At 40.4% G+C, this 21,854-nt stretch overlaps 1 protein-coding gene across 3 annotated transcripts in view; it reads right to left on the bottom strand.

Moving 5' to 3' along the window:
* Positions 1 to 21,854, bottom strand: part of FZD3 (frizzled class receptor 3) — an 85,343-nt gene that overhangs the window by 54,263 nt on the left and 9,226 nt on the right. For 2 of the 3 annotated variants that reach the window (XM_030555169.1, XM_030555166.1), the window contains exon 2: positions 21,080 to 21,605. In XM_030555169.1, the coding sequence (XP_030411029.1) occupies positions 21,080 to 21,268 (189 nt within the window). In that variant the 5' untranslated portion in view covers positions 21,269 to 21,605. Of the gene's footprint in view, positions 1 to 21,079; positions 21,606 to 21,854 lie in introns of those variants that run through there. The other variant, XM_030555167.1, reaches the window with a different exon arrangement.

The raw sequence follows: 21,854 nt of genomic DNA, 5'->3' as shown, positions 1-21,854 counted from the left end.
AAAAAGTTTTCAAAAAGTATCAATTACCACAGTTTAGAACATAAGTGATTTTCCAATAGCTACTTTATGATTAACATATATAAGTACAGAGAAAATAAAGGGCAAAATTCAATGACTTCAACATTTTTATTCCCACTTAAGTCAGTGGTGAATTTGGCCTAATGAATTCAAAAAAAAGTTATGATTTGCAGCAGTCTCAATGCACATAATTAAGGAACAATTAATACAAGGGTGAAAATAGATGGACCAGTTGTGAACTTAGACATTTAAGGTGTAGCCCTGGCAAACCAGGCCAAAACTTTAGGCCTTAGCTGAGCAGCGAAATTCATTGCTGGAAACCAGTCCAGCTCACTTGTGTGTTAGTACGGTTAAGATGGGTATTGGACTTATAACAATGTGTTAAACTTTATGAAGTGCTTGTAAGTTGCTGCACGTATAAACCCTGCTTATGTCTGTATCCCATGCTATAAGGTAATACTTTAAAATGTTTGTTCTGAACTACAACTCAAAACAAGATTAAAAAAAAACTTTACTAGTGCAAAATACTAAATTTCTATTAAAGGAATTACCTTTTGCCCATCAGGAAGAACTATAAAAACTAAATGAGACACTGTGGGACATCACAATACAAAGACTTTGCTACTTGCCCCTGCACACCCATGAACAAGCTACATACAAAAGGGCTTGTCCAATCAGTTTGAATTCTGGACAGAAATAAGGATAGATGCCAAGTAATCTCTCTCTCTCTTTTTTGCTGTGTGGACTCCCTCAGGCCCAGAGCTACAAAACAGATGCAAAGACCCTCAAGGGTCAACGTGGGTCAGCCCTAAAAGACATTCAGCACTGACACATTACTACAACTCTTTCATCTTTTGAAACCATAGACTAACTCATTGACCCAATGAAAACAGGATGGAAGAAAATCATGGGGCCCTGCACCCGTGGGAAGACCTAAAACCCAATGTCTGACACCTTCCAGCCATCTGTCCCTCACAAGCATCCTACCCCATAATGCACCAAATTTGGCTCAGGACAGAACATCATGGAGGCACAATGCTTTTGGTGGTCTTTATACTGTTCAGTTGACAACATTAAAATTAACCAATCTAATCAATCTGACTGCAGGGGCTGGGGCTTTAAAAAAACAAATATCGCAAGAGTCAGCAACTTTGTTTTGTGCAACTGGAATGCTACTTGTAGCAATTAATTTTCCATTTTAAGTAAATATTTTAAAAGCAAGTTGTCATTCACTGAATCTTTAGGCTATAAGCATGTTCATCCTTTGCAACTGAGAATCTTTAAATCCACTAAATTCTACTCAACTTCCAACACCACTTTTCCCCCACAGACCCTTTAAAGAGCAAACTTTTGAGTACTGGAACCATTGAGTACCACTGGTACATCAGGCTTTTACAAATGCCTGCGCTGGGCTCTCCGATCCTACTTTAGGGAATAATTCCATTGCCAATTGTTAGTGCCTATGTAGTGCTGCAGCTTTAAGCAGCTTTTGCCCTGGCCTCCATGTTCAGGAAACGAGCCTGCACGTACTAAACATTTCCGTTGGGGCTAGGCAAATTTTATGGTCAGCCATTTGCAGGAAACCCCCCCCTCCCTGAGGGTGGTAACGAGGCACCTGTAAATCTCCTAATTAGGAGAAACCTGGCCAAAAAATTGAACACGTCATTACCCTTATAAATTGCCCACCGTGCAAGGGTGGGCAGGGAGAGACGCAGAAAGCTGTACCCGAAACCGAGCCTGATCAACTCGAGGACTCCCTCGGCTGCATGTTCTAAGAAGCCTACCCGTCTGCCGGTGATGATGAAACTTTTATGGTTTGTGTGTGTGAGTATGTCTAACTGCTGATTTTGTTACTTCTGCTATTTTTGCTAGCTAACGGAGCCTGTAATCGTGTTGTAAGCCGGAGTCTCACGGCAAGCTTTAGTTGTCTTATTGCATTTTTGTTTTTATTTAGACGAGTAATTGCATTTATGCTTAATAATAGCACCAATAACACCCTTACTAACCCTTGAAAGGACCTGAATAACTACTGGGACCTAGAGCGGTACCAGGGTCAGCTTTTGTTTATAATTGCAGTATTTTTATTATTTGTTCTGGTATTATATTGTAAGCCCAAGTTGTAACTAGTATTAAGTTGTTCCTCATCCTCACCTGTAACCCATTCAATAAACCCTCAATTTTAACCCCACGACTGATTGTTTGCGTTATCCCCATTGCTACCTTCGGGACACTTGTCACCCCTCCCGAGGGCATCTAGTGATCGAACCTCCGCCCTATCCCAACGCTCACTACCTGGTAGATAACGGGCACCTTGTGACCATATCGGTGGAGCGAGGGGCGAGAGTAATCAGTAATCAACACCAATAAAGAAAAATGGGAGTCTATTAACTAACAAGAGATGAACTGGTCCTTCAAAACAACCCTTAGTCTGAGTCCAGTGCAACATTGCTGTCTGCTATGATCTAATTCACAATGGAACCAAAGCATCCCCTAATCCTAGTTTTGCAAGCAGCCCATGCACGCTTCATGAAACAAGATGTGTACAAGCCTTATTGAGTAGCTCAGTAATATTACTAACTATGACCATCTGTGTCATATTATATTTAGATTGTAAGGACTTTGGAACAAGGACTATATTTCTGTAAGTAGCCTAGCTCATTTTTTGTATCCATGGTAGTTGTAGCCACATCCGTCTCAGGATATTAGAGAGACAGAGAGGGTTAGGTATGACGTTATTGACTAAGAGATGGCAGTTTTGAAAATTTTAATCTTTAGTCTCTAGTCAGAAGGAATTTTGCAGACTGTTACTCCCTGCAAGTCAGCCTAAATATCCTAGCTGAAAACGGAGCCCATTTGATTGAAATGGTTACTTTCTACTTCTAAAAGAAAGGGAGTCCACCATGATACACATTCCTCAGAGCTAAGATCAAGTTTAGTAACATTAGCTTTCATAAAATTTTTAATTCTGTTTAAAGTATTTAATTACTGAACAATTAGAGAAGCCATTCCCTATAATGGGCCTATCTACCTCAGCAAGTAAAGATACAGCAGAAATGTTAAGGCGGAGAAGGTCTTCAGTGTACTAAACAAATATATAAATTGAAAAAAGTGGCTGCTATTCGAAGAGAAAAGTCTTAAGGCCAAAGGCTATTCTGGTTAACACACTTATAGATTAAATAATGCTTTTTTTTTTTTTTAATCTAAAGAAAACAAAAGTATCACCAACTAGTTTTGCAACATGGTTAAAAACATGCCCAGAACATACTAGATTTTAGTCCTGCTATAATACGAATCTCAACACAAACTTTAACTATTGAATTGTTAATCTACATCTCCATAACATATGCAGCTAATAAGTTTCAAAGGCAATTGATATTTCATAATTTTCAAAAAAATTTCCTAAGTGTTCACAATAAACCCCCAGAAGCTTGAGACCAAAATCCAGTTGTTGCCTTTTTTTCATGCAATTATATTACAGAGTTACGCATCTAGATTAGACAAAAAACATTAGATATACAGCAGGAAATGATTCTGCACCAGGAGGGATCCAACTACATGGGACCTTACTTGTAAGTTTCTACAGATTCTGAACTATTGATATTTATTACTTCATAAAAACAACAAAAGCAGAAAAAAGGCTGCACAAAAATTTATACTGAAAGCATCTCAAACAAAAACATATTTAAACTAATATCGAATCAAAAGCCATATATGCATATAATGGTGTAGAAAGACGATACAAATCAAATCTTCTTTTGGTTCTACGGGGAAAAAAGAAAACATACTTGATCAGAATCCTGTCCTTGAATTTAAAGAGAAAGTTTTTTTTGTTGCTCAATGCCTCACACGACAACTTTTGTTCTATAAATCAAAACAACAGGGAATATAAACAAGTTTACAAATTGAAAAGCAACTTTTAAAAAAGATAAATTTCAGGTTCTTTCAATACACAAAGATGAACTACAAGAAGTCTTCCTTCCTTGTTCAAATTCAAATTAACCAGGCCTTTGTGCCTCTATTCACTCTTTCCTTCCTTTTAGATTCATTCCTGTTACCATGGGAACCCCCTTGCTGTCAGGCCTTCAAGCCTAGCAACAGGCCAAACTTAACAAGGGGTGTGAAAAGGGGAGAGTCAAAGGGCAGAATTTGGCTCATGAGAATCAGAATGCCAACCTTTGTCATACCACAAAGGGCTGGGTAACCATAGGAACTGAGCTTTGCAGAACAGAGAAAGTGGTAGGAGTATCATGGCCAAATTCTCATTATGGAAAACGAGATGCAGAAGGTGCTATTAAATACAAAAACATTAAACACACACGCTTACTTCAAGCTTCACTCTGGGAATTTTTTTTTTAAATAATGTTTTTGAACACAACTTAAAAACCTTATAGGCCCAAATATACACTTTACTATATGAGTTTATGTCAACATATTTTTAAGGTGTTAACTACAGTTAAACCAATACAAAACTGGTGTAAGAGTGGAGAATAAGACCCAGCATATCTCAGTATCCTATGGGCCTGCGTTATATGCTGAGCACTCTGCTTCCACTGACTTCAGCGACAGCTGAGGGTGTTTAGTATCTCAAGAGGAGCTCAGAACATTGCAGAATTGGGCCATACATAGGAATAGACTGCCTTAAGGAGAATCCTATTAAAATAAAGATTGAGTATGCACAGGGCAGGTGCAACCATTTAGGCGACTTAGGCGGTTGCCTAGGGCACTAGGATTTGGGGGGCAGCATTTTCTTCAGCAGTGACCGCGGCAGCCGGATCTTCGGCCGTCCCCAGCATTTAGGCAGAGGGAGCTGGGGCAGAGGAGCGCGAGGAGGGCTGCCTGCAGCAAGTAAGTGGGAGGCAGCATGCAGGGGAACTCCCAGCCCCAGCTCACCCCTACCCCGAGCACACTGTGGCTGCTTCACTTCTCTCGCCTCCCAGGCTTGCGGCGCCAATCAGCTTAGGCACCGCAAGCCTGGGAAGCAGGAGAAGTGAAGCAGTGACAGCGTGCTCGGGGTGGAGGCGGAGCAGGGGTGCCTCAGGGCAGGGAGCTGCTGCCTCAGGGCAGGGGCTCGGGGATGGGGGAGGGCACAAGGAGGAAGTTTTGCCTAGGGCACGAAACATCCTTGCACCGGCCCTGAGTATGCACAACTAATTTGGAACGTAAGATCAAGGGTCCAGTTTTTTCTTTTATCCTTATTGCTGCTGCTCTTGGAGTAATTTGGCTGGCTGGGTTCATATATGGTATGTTAAAATGTGATCAGTGCAATGATCATGTAGATCTTCTATATAAAAACACTTAATTATATCACATCTTTCTTGTGACTTGTTTTCGTGAAACATATTTGCCCAAACCCTTCCAAGTTCACATTGTATGTAGTTGTTAAAATTCACTTTAATAGATAAATAAAATAAGTTATTTTATAGATAGAAAGTGTGGCATTCCAAGAGGCTAAGGGTTCAACCCTGTAAAGGGCTGCGCACTGCTCAGAGGTGCAGAGTATTTTCATTTTCAGTGACTGAGGAGAGAGTATTCAGCACCTCAAAGAATCTAGCACAGGTGTCGCACAGGATCCCGCATGCCCATGCATGTAGGTGCTATATTTGGTCTGCAAGGAAGATGGGAATTAGGCATCTCTCTTCTATGAGTAGAGTTACAAGTCCCCTGCACACTTATTCCCTTCCCTTCCCTGAAAGTGGGCAGGGTACAAAAGATGACCTGTGAGGGTGGGATTTGAGGGGATGCATAGGTGAAGAATAAGCATGTCTAAGACAAGAACTTAAGTACCTTATTAAAATGCGGAGGATCGTGCTCAACTATGCACTCCTGTCTCAAAACCATTTTCCTGCTACTGCTATAGATTAGAGTAATTTTGCAGCCACACAAGAGCACTCATACAAAATTTGTTCAAAACAAAAATCCATAAAGCTACCATCAGACCATCTTGTCTGCCTTAAAGTCCATCAAAACTCGACTCTTTGATGGTGCATACAGTAAACTACAACCCGATAACGGCAAGATAGATGGCAAGTTGTAATTACTTCTGAGTGCCTAAGATGTAGATAATTCTTATTTGTAACCCTGACTCCTTCATCCAAGCCATTTCCTTTCTCATTCGCCAGTTGTAGATCATGTTAGACCAGCAGTTCTCAAACAGTGGGTAAGGATCTCAAAGTGGATCGCGACCCCTTTTCAATGGGGTCACCAGGGCTGGCTTTAGACTTGCTGGGGTCCAGGGCTGAAGCCTGAGTCCTGCCACCTGAGGCCAAAGCTGAAGCCAGAGGGCTTCAGCTCTGGATGGCAGGGCTCAGATTACAGGCCCTCTGCGTGAGGCTGAAGCCCATGGGCTTTGCACCCCGCCTCAGGGGGCAGGGCTTGGGTTTTGGCTTTGTTCCCCCACCCCTTTACCCCCTCCCAGGGCGGCAGGGCTCAGGTTTCCGTCCCCCCTCCTGGGGTCATGTAGTAATTTTTGTTGTCAGAAGCGGAGGTCATGGAGCAATGAAGTTTGAGAATCCGTTTTAGACCATAAGCTGTTTGGGGCAGGATCTGTCATTTTCTGTTTGTACAGCACTTAGTCATTTATGTTGTGGTAGCACAATGATCCTTCTAGGTGCAAACAACGACAACCTAAGAGGTCTCTCACCTGCACTTTAAGAGTCTATGAAATTCTCTCACTGAACAGGAAAAAGTTCTGAAACTATAAGAAGATTTCAAAAGCAAGCACAATACCTTGAAGCACAACCAATTCAGGCTCCAGTAAAATACCAAGTGAAGAGAGTTTCAGGAGTCAGAGATCCTCCATTACAAATGACCTGCTGACAGAATAAACCTGAGGAGTCTAGATAATCTCAATTGCCAGGAGGCTATGTACAGAAGAGGGTAAGAAGGTTTTACAGTAGCTGGGACTAAAAATAGCTGGAACAGGATGGGAAAGAAGGATGGACAGAATCAGATACTTGGATATCATAAGAGTAAGTGGGAAACCAAAACATAAGAAATCCAGTTCTAATCTAATGTGAAAAACTTGATAAAAATCCCATCTAAATTCCACATATTGTTAGAGATAAGACACAGATTGTCTAGTCAGCATAAAGAATATAACCTGCAGTGGATTATAATGCAAAATGGGAGAATACTCAGGCGTTGGTTAGGTAGGTCAATTTATGCACATTTTCCTGGGGCGGCTGTCATGAAAAATGTCTAGTATGCTAATTAGTAGAATTTGTAAACTAAAAAAAAAAAAGTCAAAAACTGAGCAAAGAAATCTATTCTATCAATGACAAAAATCCCTCCAAATAAGGTTTTAAAATAGCCAAAAACACAAACAAGTTCTGTATTATTTATATTGATAGCTTTGGGGTTTTGTTTTAAACAGTCCTCCTCAATTCTAGTAAACTATGAAAAAACATAGGTACAAGTCCTCGTCTGAGAAACTGGAATTTCTCTTAATCTCAAGGTCTAAATTCTCTTCAGATAAAAAAAGGGAATTAGCCAAGTTTATTTTTCATCCAGAAAATAAAATCTGAAGCGCTGCATAACATTCCATTTTGTGTTACTAAAAAAAGTTTAACAAAAAATATAATCTTTGGAGTAAGTCTGGAACGTACTGATCATCTCGTTAACAAAGTAGGAAAGACCAGGCAGTTACAATACTAACTGCAGCATCAAGAAAATTGTAAAATGAATTCTATACTATTGCCCCATGCAGGCCTTTTATTGAGTGAGAAAGTGTAATCTCTCAGATATTCATCTACATTTTTAAGTGAGCCAGAGATTTTTCTCTGAGACCAATGGAGACTTCCAGTCTTCATAGCAGCTTTAAATTTTACTATTGCTCTTAGCATACCAATGATCTAAAGACAACATCATGTATGTTTAGTGAGGCTGCAAGACACAAAAAGAAATTTACAAACTCACCAAAGGTTTTCCCACAAGTGTTCAGGAAGGGAGACTGCAACCCCACAAGTTATCCCCCTGCACTCTCTAGAAGCGGAAGCAATTTAATTTTTTTTTTAAAGACAGATTCAAACTGTTGACTTTGATATTACCCTCAACTAAAATAAAGATCTCTCTCCTGATAGGGAAAAGCTGTGAGTGTGGTGTGGGGAGGGACAGGGGAAATAAGACTAAGTATGGTAGGATCACCATTCTTTATGGCATTAGGAGGAACACTGCAAGATATCATTACATTCATTTATTTTGTTTTTTTTTATTGCTTCAGAGATATCTGTTGGCAGATAGGCCATGACTGGCACAATTTGACTATATTTTATGTTAAGCGGTCATCTGACTATTTGTAATAAGTTAGTGTATGTGTCCCACCTTTCCCAATAATTTTTCTTTCTTTAATCCTCTGCCAGATGCTGCAGAATTAGCCCCAGTGCCAACCCATCTGCTTCCATCCATGACCCTGAAAATAAGCCTATTGTGAATAGAGGTTGATTAAGATACAGATCAATTTTAAATTGCATTCTTAAATAAAACCAATGATCTTCATGTGCTTATAGTAAACTGTAGTCCAAAAGATCTTATATCCATTAAGACCCAAATTCTGTTTCCATATTTCCAGTTAAATCTTAATGCAGAATTCTGTTCCCTTCTTTTTATATAGGAAGGCACAAACATGCCAGGAGTATTTTTTCCATTCTTCCATCATTTGTAGACAATACTGCAGTTATTTAAAAAAAATTCTTAAAATGAACTTTTCTGCAGTGCCTCTTATTGTGTGTATTCTGAAGATTTTTTTTTTATCACAGTTGTGCAAGAAGAATTTATGCAGAACTTTTCCCTCCCAACTTGAAGGTCTAAGAGACCAGAACATTAAGTTGTTCTGTTTTTCTTTTTAAAGAAAAACAAAAAAAGATTATCGCATTTCAGTGGGATGAAGAATGCTGATTCGTCAGGAGAAGGAAACCAAGGCCATTTGACAATACCTGCCTGGTTTTGTATTGTGTAGGTTATCACAGTACCTAACAATCTGAAAATGTAAATGACAAATCTTTAGTTTGTCTCCAAGACAGAGAATTGCTCCTCCCCACCTTGCAGCCCTGAAAATTCTAGCTATAGATACCCCCGTTTCCCTGAATTATACCGGTACCCTCAGATCATGGCTCTCTATGTAACTTACTGTAACTGCTCATATTAAATTGAGATTCCATCCATCTCACAATGCAAGGTAACCTCCACTTTTCCTGTGGTTGTTAAACCACTCTAACCATAGAATTTCATGTTAAGTCCTCCATGAATTATAGAGTGCTCTAGTTCCATCAGGTTTAGTATTTCAGTTCTGGGTAGGCTCCTATGTCACCACCTCAGTAATAACCTCTTGTCCTTCACTGTTTCCATCTTCTATGAATTGCTATTTACCAGTCTGCCAGAATTACAAACCCCTCTCTCAAACAGGCAAAAGACAGCATGCAGCATCATAATAGCTGCTTTCCCCCCATACATTACAGTTTAAATTTATGGCAGGATTTTACTCTGTTTGTGGCCTTCCACAACCTACAGAAGCTTTTCAGTTGCAACAGTCCACCTCTTTCCCCTTGCTCCTTATTTAGGAATCCAGCCACATAATCTGAGTTTTCATTTTGTATTTTCTGTGTTGCTCTTTGGACTTAAAATAGGATGAGAGTTGCTAACTGTTTAACAACAAAAACCTATTCCAGATGTTCTATAATCCACATGCTGACTAAAGAGTGGCTCTGTTAAAGCAAGGTTCCCAGGCAGGCTGTTGTCACAGTGTGGTCACTGAGCTTGAGTTCTACACTTCAGGGTAGGTTCAAGCCCTACCCTTGATAGTTTCCAGCTAATATGCCTTGTACACATTCCTTGCTTTCTGATGGCATTTTGCAGAGGCTCCTTTTGGAAGTTTTGCCCAGAGACCAAAATATCTGGTTTAAGAGCGATATTTTTAAGTGCTCAAAACACCATATGTAAACTCAGATTTTACTTTAAAAGTATTGTCAAGAAAAGTTGCATTGACTAACACAGGGAAGACTAGTACACAGTAAGGATGATGTACCTTGTTTCCAGAACAATGGAACTGAGTGTGATCACAGGCAAGCAAGTAGCTCAGTTATCAGGTCAAGGAGTTTTTTATACACAGCTTCCCTAATATGGAATAGATGCTCATAACATTTTTAGATTCTTAAAACTTTTCTGGTGCAGAGCAGGAAATACGGGAGTCAAAGTGGTGAGGGGAAACATGGAAACAAGTGATGGAGTAGTGCTAGGAGGGTCTAGGGATGGGAGGGAACTCGGGAGCAGAGGAGTGGGAATTACGAGTGGAGAGAAAATTAATGGGAATAAAGATGGGAGCCTGTCAGCCCCATGTCCCCCCGCCCCCTTGTCCTGGCTGAGGGGACGGAAGGATTAAGGGGGGTAGGGGAAGATACTTACTGTTCACAGCCCCATATCTCAGGGCTATAATATGATGGATGAGCATCACACAAAAGAAGAAAGGAAAGGGCAGAACTGACTCCCAGAACCAGGAAGAGCGGGGAGCCAGGATCTAGGAGGCCTCTCTCCTGTCTCTCACAATTTGAGCTGGAATATGGGGTACCTGCCACTTTAAGGGTCCCAAGTCCCTCTTTCTCTATCTCCCCCACACCACGGAAGCCAGAGTCTTGGATGGCTCTACCCCTCTGGGAAAAGTATAGGCCCCGCTCTTGCCCCTAAGAATAAGCAAGAATACTGAATGGCAGAGATGAGGTCATGAAAATGCCCAGGGATATGGATGGAGCAGTTCGTACCTACTGGAGCTATTGTTTCATACTGTATTCATTTCTATACAATGGTCTCATTCAGCTGAGAACATACGGAGATGAGCAGGCCACTTTACACCAATGAGAACCTATGCAACAAATGGAAGTGTAGAGTTCCCACCCCCATACGAGGCCCAGAACTGAGGCAGGGACACTATAGCTCCAATTTCCTTCCTGGCCCTATTTTAAGCAACAGATTTGTCACAGCTCAATCACCTTCCCATTTTCCCCCCAAACTCATCCATGTTATGAAGTGGCAAGGTAGGGGGGTAGGGGTGGAACATCGTCTCAAAACAGAAGGTTTGGTCAGAGCAACAGGCAGAGGTAGACAAAAATACATTGGAGGAGGTAGAGTCTATGCAGTTGGAAGTAATACGGGGCATCGAAGCAGTGTAGGGAACAGGGTCAGACCCGTGCAGTAGCTAGAAGAAGCCTTCTCAAACATGTATTCTGAAGAATCCCATATCCAGGTCTCCCATCTGTTTCCACTTTCAAAAAAAGCCCACTAACTCCATGCTAATCCCAGTATTGCCTGCCCAGCTCCTCAATTTGCAGATCTCATGCCTACACCCACCTCGCTCTGGAGAGAAGGAAGAGACAGGCTGTGCTGGACAGAGAGACAGGAGATGATGCAGGCACAGTGAAGGCATAAATATACAGCCAATTCATGCTGTGGCTGGGGTAATCCTTGCCTAGGAATCAGAGGCAGTGGAATGGAGAGTGAGGAGCTGGTATCTGGAAATGCTGAGAGATTACTTTTAATAATACCAAGGAAGTTAAGTACCCAAAAGCTTCATTAATACAGAACTACACATTTTACCACTCTTGCCATCCAGAATGCAGACAGCAGCTAAACTTTAACGTCTGTAAAACAATAAACGCAAAGTTAAGGTACATGCCACCCCTGCAATGCAACCTGAATTCTGCCCTGCCTGGAGCTGGCAATAGCCACTAGAAATGGTTCAGTACTAGTGGTGGCAAAGGTTAACAAAACTGACAAGAGAAGAGGTTCTTCATCTCTTGTCTTCACATCAAAAATGGATGTCTTATGGGAAGTTGCTTTAGTCAATCAGAAGTTACCAGAGTCAATCCAGGAGTAACTGGATGAAATTCTCAGGCTGGCATTAGGCAGGAGGTCAGACAAGACGATATAATGTTAGACTTTGTCCTACAGGACTCATGAGATCTGTGAAGGCAGAGCACTAATGTGTTACTGGTATGTTGGGGGTGTTGCTCAAATGAAAGCTGAGTTAAGGTTGTGCTGGAAGGATAGGCTGTACCTTAACTTTGTATATCCTGGTTTTCAGAGTTTTAAGGCTAGCCATTCTGCACATTCTGGAGTGGCACCAGAAACCTTTGGGCAGCTTTAGATTAAATGTCCCTAAATTTAATTAATATACATGTGTACATGTCATATTACAGATGGTGTAATATGTCAACTGAAGGCTGTAAGTCAGGGGTAGGCAACCTATGGCATGCGTGCCAAAGGCTGCACACGAGCTGATTTTCAGTGGCACTCACACTGCCTGGGTCGTGGCCACCGGTCTGGAAATGAAGCTTCTTAAACATTTTAAAAACCTTATTTACTTTATATACAACAATAGTTCAGTTATATATTATAGACTTATAGAAAGAGACCTTCTAAAAACGTTAAAATGTATTACTGGTACATGAAACCTTAAATTAGGTGAATAAATGAAGACTCAGCACACCACTTTGGAAAGGTTGCCGACCCCTATTGTAGATTCAGCTTGATAGATTCAGGGATAAGGATGGAGACCAGTAAGGATGAATGGATCACTAGTAGTTCACAGAACACAGGCTGGTTGTCTGGATTTGATTCTCTTTGTCTACCGATACTAAATTGCATTAAAAGATATCTAAATTATAGTAAATATTTTGCTACAGTCACTTCTATGTGCGAGCACCTGCTGTAATTGCCATAAGATAACACCTTTCCAAATTGAGAATGAGATGGTCCATGTTATCATGTATGGTGATTATCCAGGATACATTATGTTAGTCTGAGCCACATTAGGAAAAAGTTTTACAACGCATGCCTTAAAATATGGATCCGTTGCCAGAATTTCACTTATAAAAACTGCTACAAATGAGAAAAAAAATCTACAGATCGTGTACATAGACACCTTTTCTGCATTAACACACACAAAAAGCCTTAAATATATAAAAATATTAACCCTCCTAAAATGGCACACGCTTCTTTATAAATTTGTGCATGAATAATTAGTACTGATCAGTGCTGGACAGCTCCTAGTAGCTACACTCAACAATTTGGACAGCTCAGTGTGACCATTATGAGGTATTCCAGAGCAGCACATCAAAGAGTTTTTACTATTCGTTATTAGTAGTAGTTAAATGTGCTTTGAAAAGTATTTAGGTGCCATTTAGGTGCACAATCCAATGCCCCAAATAGAATTATTTTTCTTAATATTGCAAATTACTAAACTATTCACTGTAAACAAATTTAGAAAAAATTCTATTGAATCTCCCATCACTCCATTTAAGAGAGAAGAGATGTAACAGCTTTCAGCATGGTCAAATATTTAACAGTGGATTTGGACTAACATTTGTCAGCAGTCAAAAGAACCAATTCAGCTAAGAGACCCTCAAGGACCCAATGACCTTCTAACCCCTTGAATGAATGAAATCCTCCCCCCACTGCTTTGCAGATTGAACAAGCCTTACTGAGGGAGCACAGTAGGAAGCCTAAAGCTTTCATCTTTCCTGAGAGTAAATAAGGGAGGTGGATCTGATTAAATTTCCCATTCTTAAGCTTTCATTCAGCATCCTATGTGTAATATTTCCATTTTCCTTTGTTGAGTCAAGGTGATTTGATGATGCAAATAGAGAGATGGAACCCATCATGAAAACGTGGATTATCTTCACTTTATGGTTATGAAAAAAGCTACTAAAGTAATGGAACTGAAATGATAGTAGTTGGGGAGGGGGAGCTCAGTGGTTTGAGCACTGGCCTGCTAAACACAGGGTTATGAGTTCAGCTCTTGAGGGGGCCATTTAGGGATTTGGGGCAAAATTAGTACTTGGTCCTGCTAGTGAAGGCAGGGGGCTGGACTTGATGACCTTTCAGGGTCCCTTCCAGTTCTATGAGATAGGTATATCCCCATATATTTAATATTTTGAGATACAAAGTATATAAATAAGGAAATTTCACTGGAAGAACTTATCAAACATTTTCATCGAGCATATGCAGTACAATATATGAAAAGGAGAGCAGTGTATTTTTAACAAATGAAATGACAGCTGTTTCTAATTTTTTTTGCTTAAAAGTTTACAATTTAGTACAAAACAAGAGAAGAGCAAACAGTACCCATCTTTTAAAAAGACGAACAAATTGGACCTGAAGAATCTATGACTAGTCAGCTTAACTTTGATGCCTGCAAAGATACTGGAACAAATTATTAAACAATCAATTTGTAAGCACTAGAGGATAGGTGATAGCTAACATGGATTCATCAAGAATTAATCATGCCAAGCCAGCCTAATTTCCTTCTTTGACAGGGTTACTTGCCTAGTGGATAGAAGGGGGAGATGCAGACATGATATACCCCTGATCTTAGTAAGGCTTTTGACACAGTCCCACGTGACATTCTTATAAGCAAGCCAGGGAAATGTAGTCTAGAGGAAATTACTAGAAGGTGGATGTGACTCAGGGACCAGTTGGTGCCCACTGGCAAATGGCACAAGATCCTTTGGATCTTGTTTCTGTAGTTTGTTAAAGGTTGCTATGTAAGATTGACACAGGCTTTCAGTAGCACACTGATCGTCACTGCAAAATGAGTAAGTATACACAAAGAAGTTATGCTTTTTATGTTTAAGTTGAGGCTGGTCATCAGAAGAGGAGAATCATCTCCTACCTAAAAGAAATGTCTTTATTTGCTCATTTGGTTATATGTATACCGAGTATTGAATACTCCACAATGAGTGCCTATTTACAGTCTGAACAAAATGCTAATCAAGTGACTGCTCAGGGGAGATTCCATCCAGGAAAAGACAAACAGCAGGGGACACCCTGTTTACAAGGGAAGATAATGGATAGTTTGAACTATATCTGTCACCTAGATGTAGCTCTGTACCTACAATCTGCCAACTAGATAGTCTTATGAACACAGGATTACAGCTGGTCTGGTTGTTTAATGCTGGTAGAAAAAAAGCTCTGGGCAAGTTATCCTTTATGAAACTGGAGAAGTCTTGTTAGTTAAAATCAGGATCTAGAAAGTGTTATGATTTTATATGTAACCATTTCCATTAATTCTACTTGTTTCTCCTTAAATCTCTGTTCTTTATTAAACACTTATTTTCACTATACACAAATCCAAGCACTACAAATTAAGTGGAGCAGTGATGTGGAGGTGAAACTGCTCCACCTCCTTTAGGAGTACCAAATCTGTGAATTCTGATAGTGTCCAGTAGAACAAGGGATGGACATTCCAGGGGGACAACTGGAGTGCTTAGGGGTTGGAGGGTGCCTATTTCTTACCTGCAGAGGGACAACGGAGCCTGTATAGGCTGAGAGGGTGAACTTGTGTTGCTTGTAGCTGGTGGAGTCAGGGGGAGCTGACTCTTGGCACGCACAGACAAAACTTCCCCCCACTAAGGGCAGGTGGTAGCAAGGTGCCTTAAAGCTAGGTACTCCAGGAAGTGTCACATTTGGTGCAAAACTGATTGAAAGACTGTACACACAGTAATCATCAATAGTTTGTTGTCAAACTTGGGGGTGGGAGGGGGAAAGAGAGATTATCCAGTGGGATTCTACAAGGGCCTGTCCTGGGTCTGATACCATACAACGTGTTAATTAATTACTTGGATAATGGAGTGCAAAGTGTGCTTATAAAATTTGCAGATGACACCAAGCTGGAAGGGGTTACCAGCACTTGGGGAGGTCCGGATTAGAAGTCAAAATCACCTTGACAAATTAGAGAATTAGTCTCAAGCCACCAAGATGAAATTCAGTAAAGATACGTGCAGAGTATTACATATAGGAAACAAAAACATGTATATCAAATGCACTAGTACAAAATGGGAGATAACTGACTAGGTGGTAGTACTGGTTAAGAAGGACCTGGGAGTTATAGTGGATAACCAATTGAACAAGTCAACAATACGATGCAGTTGCAAAAAAGGCTAATATTCTCAGATCTATTAATAAGAGGATTGAACAAAGGACACAGGCATTAACTGTCCTGCTTTACTTGACATTGGTGAGATTTCATTTAGAGTACTGTGTTCAATTCTCGGGACAACACTAAGAAACATGTGGCTAAGCTGAGTAGAGGGGAGAACTAAAAAAATGATGATAGGTTTAGAAAACCTGACCTTTGATGAAAGGTTAAAGAAACCTATGATAAGCCTTGAGAAAAGAAGTCTAAGGGCGGGACATGACAATAGCCTTCAAACATATTAAGGGCTGTTATAAAAAGAGGATTGAACAATTGCCCTACATTCAGTGCACATGGAGAAGTAGTAATAATGGACTTAATCTGCAGCCAGGGAGATTTAGATTAGACATTAGGAAAACCTTTCTAACTAAGGACATTTAAGCACTGGAATAGGCTACCAATGGAAGTTGTGGAATCCTGATCATGGGAGTTTTTAAAAAGGTTAGACAGACACCTGTTAGGGATGATCTAGGTATACTTGGTCCTGTCTCAGTACAGGAGCTGGAAAAGTTGACCTTTCAAGGGCCCTTCCAGCCCTACATTTCTCCTTTCCCTTTGTAATTCACAGAATCCTACAAAGTCTCACTAATAGTTTCCAGAATTGTGTATCTGGCAGTTGTAGTGACTGCCAGATTCCAAGATTTGAGTTTTCATTTTGTTTGGGGCATCCTGAGATTTTCACATGCTAGTAAGATCAGACGTAGCAGTGTTAAAGAAGATCCTATGGAAAACTCGTCCATAAAAATACCTAAGATCAGTTACAGCACTTCAGAACACTGAACAACAGAGTCGCAAAAAATCAGTCAGAGGTGAAGAAGTTTTCAAGAAAAGAGAGGTCTATAAATACCTGCTGCAGATACTCTTACTAGAATATCGTTCCTGTAATTTTTTTTAAGGCTAAATACAAAAAGCAAGGAATTCCTTCTTGCTAAATTCAGATGTTAAATTTCTGCTAGGTTAACATAGGGAATAAATAAAACATACACAACTCCTATCATTCTACAGACTAAGACTACTAGGCAAGAAAGAGTACTACGTTGGTGTTTCACAGAAGAGCCAGCATGGGAGACTAACCCACTTTTTCACTTTGTTCCATGTGGCTCCCACTGTGGTAACCAGTGTGGATCAAGGAACAGAGGCATAGTGTGCTTTCAATAAGACCACTACTTAAATGGACTTTTTTTTTTAATAGGATGAGAGCACTGATTAGGTATACATACATCACAGCAGAACAGACAGGGAATGCATTAACTCCCTTCAAAAGAGAACCAGACAGGGGGCTGTCCCACCCAGAAGACGGTATTCAGTCTTCTGGGTCAGAAGACAGGATTCCCACCTGGGCTCAAAAGCTGCTATATGAACAGGAAGGGAAATCAGCTTAGGAAGCTCAGACTGAAGGATGAAGTGTTTGCTTGTATCTGCTTCCAAGTACAAAGAGGTAATGGAGCAAGGAGGTTTTGAGAAACTGCTTTAGCCCTACCAGAAGACTGTGTTTATCACCAGAAACTCCAAAGCCCTGTTTACATAAAGTTGTACCAATTAAAGGTGTAATTTTATACCCATTTAGTTAAAACCAGTATAACTTGTGTACAACACTTGTATAAAAGTTTAAGCCTGCCTCTGTCAGTTTAGCTTGCACTTCAAATAGCCAGTTTAAAATTAATACAAGAGTTCACACAAATTGATTTAGCTGAACTGTTTCAACTTTTAAATTAATCCCTGTAAATTTTGTGACAGACAACTGCTAAAAGAAATTTACATCGCTGTAACTGCACTGATGTTGATAGACTAGTGCAGTTTTTCAAATGTAGACAATGTTCAAGTTAAGACTGTTCGGCTTCCTGGATCTGAAATAAAAACTCTTCAGCTAAACCAAAATGCAGAAATCCTTGGTCTAAACTCTTTGTGAAAATCTCTGCTCTAGCCAGTTTTTCTAATGAGCCTAAATCTGAAAATAATGTTTAAGAGATTTCAGACAACAAGTAAATTCTGCTCTCATTTACTCTTGATTTGCACTAATATAACTCCACTGACTTCTGTGGAGTCACTCTGGAGTTTCACTGTGTAACAGAGCAGAACTTGGCCCTACGTACTAGATAGAACCCTTTTGTGTACACAATTTCTAAAAGGAATGGAACAACAACTGTCTACATAGGGATTGTCCCCTCTTCAAGAGAAAGAGAATCTCTCCCTCAGAGACTCAGTTTTGTTTCCTAACTAAAGCCACACAAGCTAAGTACCCTGTTTAATTAGGTAAATAAAGTATACTCCATTTCAAATCATCTGGATAACTAAACCACCGAAGTCAGATCCTCATCCACACCTTCACAAAAAGAGGAAGAAAGACCTAAAATATTCTAAAGCCTTATGTAAGATTTTGACCTCAAAGACTAACTCCTTATTTATTGGCTCAGAATTTGAGCAGAAGGTAAGAAGTTGGTACTGGTAGTTTTGTGGAGTGGAATGATGGAAAATCTGCTTAATGTTCTCTATTTTTTTACTTTACAATAGAGATTTGTGCTGGTATTATCACTGAGTATCTTGTTCGAGGAGGTTTTTTTCTTTATTCTTTTGTCTTACAGCACATAATATACATTTTTAAAACATTTTGGAAATGAAAATAGTATTTTATTTAACCTATTTTCATATGAAAATTGAGCAAAGATGGGCAATTAGTAATTATTTCATTTCAAACACTTCTCAACCACCTTTATTATTTTTTATCAAGTACTATGCTATATTATACCTGCAACTGTCTTGTCTTATGTCATCAACATCTCAACTCATTGCCAAACCTATTTTCTTTAAGGAAACCCATGTTACTAAACATGTTTCCTTAACATATCACCAGCTATGAAGACAAAACAGTAGCCTAATCTTAGTCAGCATTAATATAGTTTGTTGCTTGAACAGCTGGTAACTGGGCATAATATCAATACCAGATTGTCGCTATCTCATGGGAGAAATGGGGAGAATGCATAAGGGACAAACAACCCCTTATCCACAGTGCACTAGCTATACAACTGTACATTTAGAGGGGCAAAAATATGGAACAAAATTCCATGTGTCAGATTAAAGCACTAACATTACCTGAGTCAATCACACACAGAACTCATGATCCCACCATTTAGAAAGGACATAGGAGAGCTAGAGATATGAAAAGAAAGGGAACAAAAACAATACAAGAACATGGAAACTATATTTCTAGAATACAGGAAGACATACAATCATGTGCGCCAGCGGTTCTCAACTGGGGGTCCATGGGACCCCACCACTGAAACCCCGAGCCCTGGTAACCCTCACTTAAGGGGCTGAAACCTTGAGCTCCCCTCTCCCCGACTCAAGTCGGAGCAGCAGGGAGATGAAATCCTGAGCTCCTCCTCCCTCTCCCCCATGAAGATGCAAGCAGCGGGGCTGAAGCCCCAACATGGGCAAAAGCCCTGAGCCCATGAGCAGAGTTGAGGGGGCACGAGGGTGTTGCCCCCCAAATGTGAACTGCCTACCCCAGAGTGGGGCAGTCCTGGGAGCAGCTCTGCAGCCCCCCACCACTCCCCCTCAGCTCCCCTCAGGTCCCACCCTCTGGCCAGATCCTATGCAGGAAACTGGAGCCAGGCAGTGTGGAGCAGCTGCTCCTCTGGGTGGTGATACCATGAACTGGGCAGCCATGGCATTCCCCTGTCTGCTGCTGGTGCCTAGGGTTGCAGCTGCTCCTCAGCTCCCAGCCTCCTTTGACTGCTCATGCAGCAGGTCAGAGCTGCCCAAGTGGGGACTTGGCTCCAGTAGAGCCCTTAGAAAGCAGCTACCGGCACACAGACCCAGGCAGGTGGGTGGCCTGCTGAGGTGAGTCAGGTGGTGGTGGCAGTGCTCCCTCCCTGGACTCTGCTGTGCACAGCTAGCCTGAGCCCTGCTGGCCCTTGTCCCCCAGCTCCTCCCAAACAGAAATCAAACTACACTTGTGTCCAAGGGTCCCACCTCTGGCCCAGAGCCCCAAGTCCCCCCTCCCCACCGGGCCCTGGCGTTTTTATAGCATGTTGAGGGGGCCCCAGAAAGAAAAGGGTTGAGAACCCCTGGTGTGTGCAATTCCATCCCAGTAGCATTGGAAAGCCAAATCTTGAGAGCTGCTGAGCATTCAAACTCTCACTGCTTTAATCAAATCACAGCCAAGCTCTACAAAAAGGACTTACTCAGACACTGTAAATGGAAGGACAAAGATTCCTGGTATATAAACAAGAGGTCAGTGGAAAAGACTCCCAAGTAGGTGACTGAAGCACCATCACAAGAGATATTCAAGAACAGATCAGACATATTAGTGGGAATTATTATACTATAAATGAATAAAGTGGATGGTGTACAGCAGTCCAACAAAATGTGGAGGTGGGAAAACGGAAATGAAAGCAGATAACTGGACTAGTCTTATCTGGATTTATTCTATAGATAAAAAGAGTAGTAAGGTACCATTATAATAACAAAGAAAATTTAAGTTCACCAATTCCCTGCTTGAACAGAAGCAGCTTAAAGGAATGGTTTGCCAACAGATATTCTTACAACCTGGGAAAGCACATGCATATATTTTTCCATCAGACTAGTGGGACACAAAGACAATACAATCTGTAAGAACTAAGGAGGCAAAAATATTCTTCCATCCAACATCAGAAGGACATATTTTTATAACTAAGTCCTCCATTGGTTGTTTAGCATTACTGTATAAATTAGTTTCTTGAAAAGTACTTTAAACTAACTTTTGCTGACACATTATTCCAAATATGCATTTTCCATCAGCGAAAAATATTTAAAGCTTGAACCCTTGAGTACTTTTGAATGCAAACAGTTGTACTTATTGTTCATGTATATATGAACAATGTGGTTACACATTTGTAGTAATTCTTAACAGTATATTTTATGGAATGATTTGTAAGGCAAATGGCATCTGGGAGCATTACACTTTTCAAACAATAGGACATTAAGCAAAATATTGAAACTTCAGTATAAATATCCTCTATATAACCATCCTTCTCCTTAATTCCCAATTGCCAAAAATAATCCCATGGTCAATTAAAGGCCTACCAAATACATACTTTTGAAAGAAAGCAGATTAATTCTTACCTCCATTGCTAATGCTGCAGTTTGCTGGTCATAATGATTCAGAAGATTAGGCATAAAGGTGGTATTGTAAGGCAGGTCTTGGCACATTCTCAAGATGATGGGCTCACAAGAAAATAAACTGTGTCCACTTGTATGCCCCACCAAAACTTCCAAGAACAAAAGACAGCAGAACATCAAGCAAGTAGCCATCCTTTCACATGTGAATGGGCGACAGACACTGAGGCCTGTCAGATTATTCAATGTAGATTTTCAGATATACATGTACTGAAGGTCTGGCTTTAATGCCAGTATTTTTGCTGCTTGTTTGTTAAGATTCTTCAAAAACTGAAATTCTATTTGTGCTGTCAGAGTCTTATTCACTCAGTTTGACAGAACACTTGAGACACATGGGACATCTTGTCTTTCCTTTTCACATTATGAAGGCTGTATTAGGTTAATGTGTCAAGTTGATTAACCACATTCCCACACGATAGAACCCATCCTGTTGAAACAGCAGCTGAGCTATGTTCTTCTTTTATTAAACAGCCTAAAAAACAAACAAAACAGTAAAAACACTATAGTTAACTTCAAAATTAAAAAAGTAGTTAATATAGAACAATATTAGCAAATAAATATTTAAGGTAATTTATTTGTAAGTGCTGATGCCAAGTAATTAAATCAAGAGACCCAGAATCAATTTTCAGTTCTGATTTTTCAGTCTAAGCAGAAAAGGGCTAAAACAATGAGTCGTTGTGGCACCTTAGAGACTAATGGATTTATTTGGGGTATAAGCTTC

Source organism: Gopherus evgoodei, chromosome 3 (genome assembly GCF_007399415.2).
Source record: "Gopherus evgoodei ecotype Sinaloan lineage chromosome 3, rGopEvg1_v1.p, whole genome shotgun sequence".
Taxonomy (NCBI): domain Eukaryota; kingdom Metazoa; phylum Chordata; order Testudines; family Testudinidae; genus Gopherus; species Gopherus evgoodei.
Note: the sequence above shows the minus strand (reverse complement) of the source record. Positions and strands in the feature narration are given on the sequence as shown.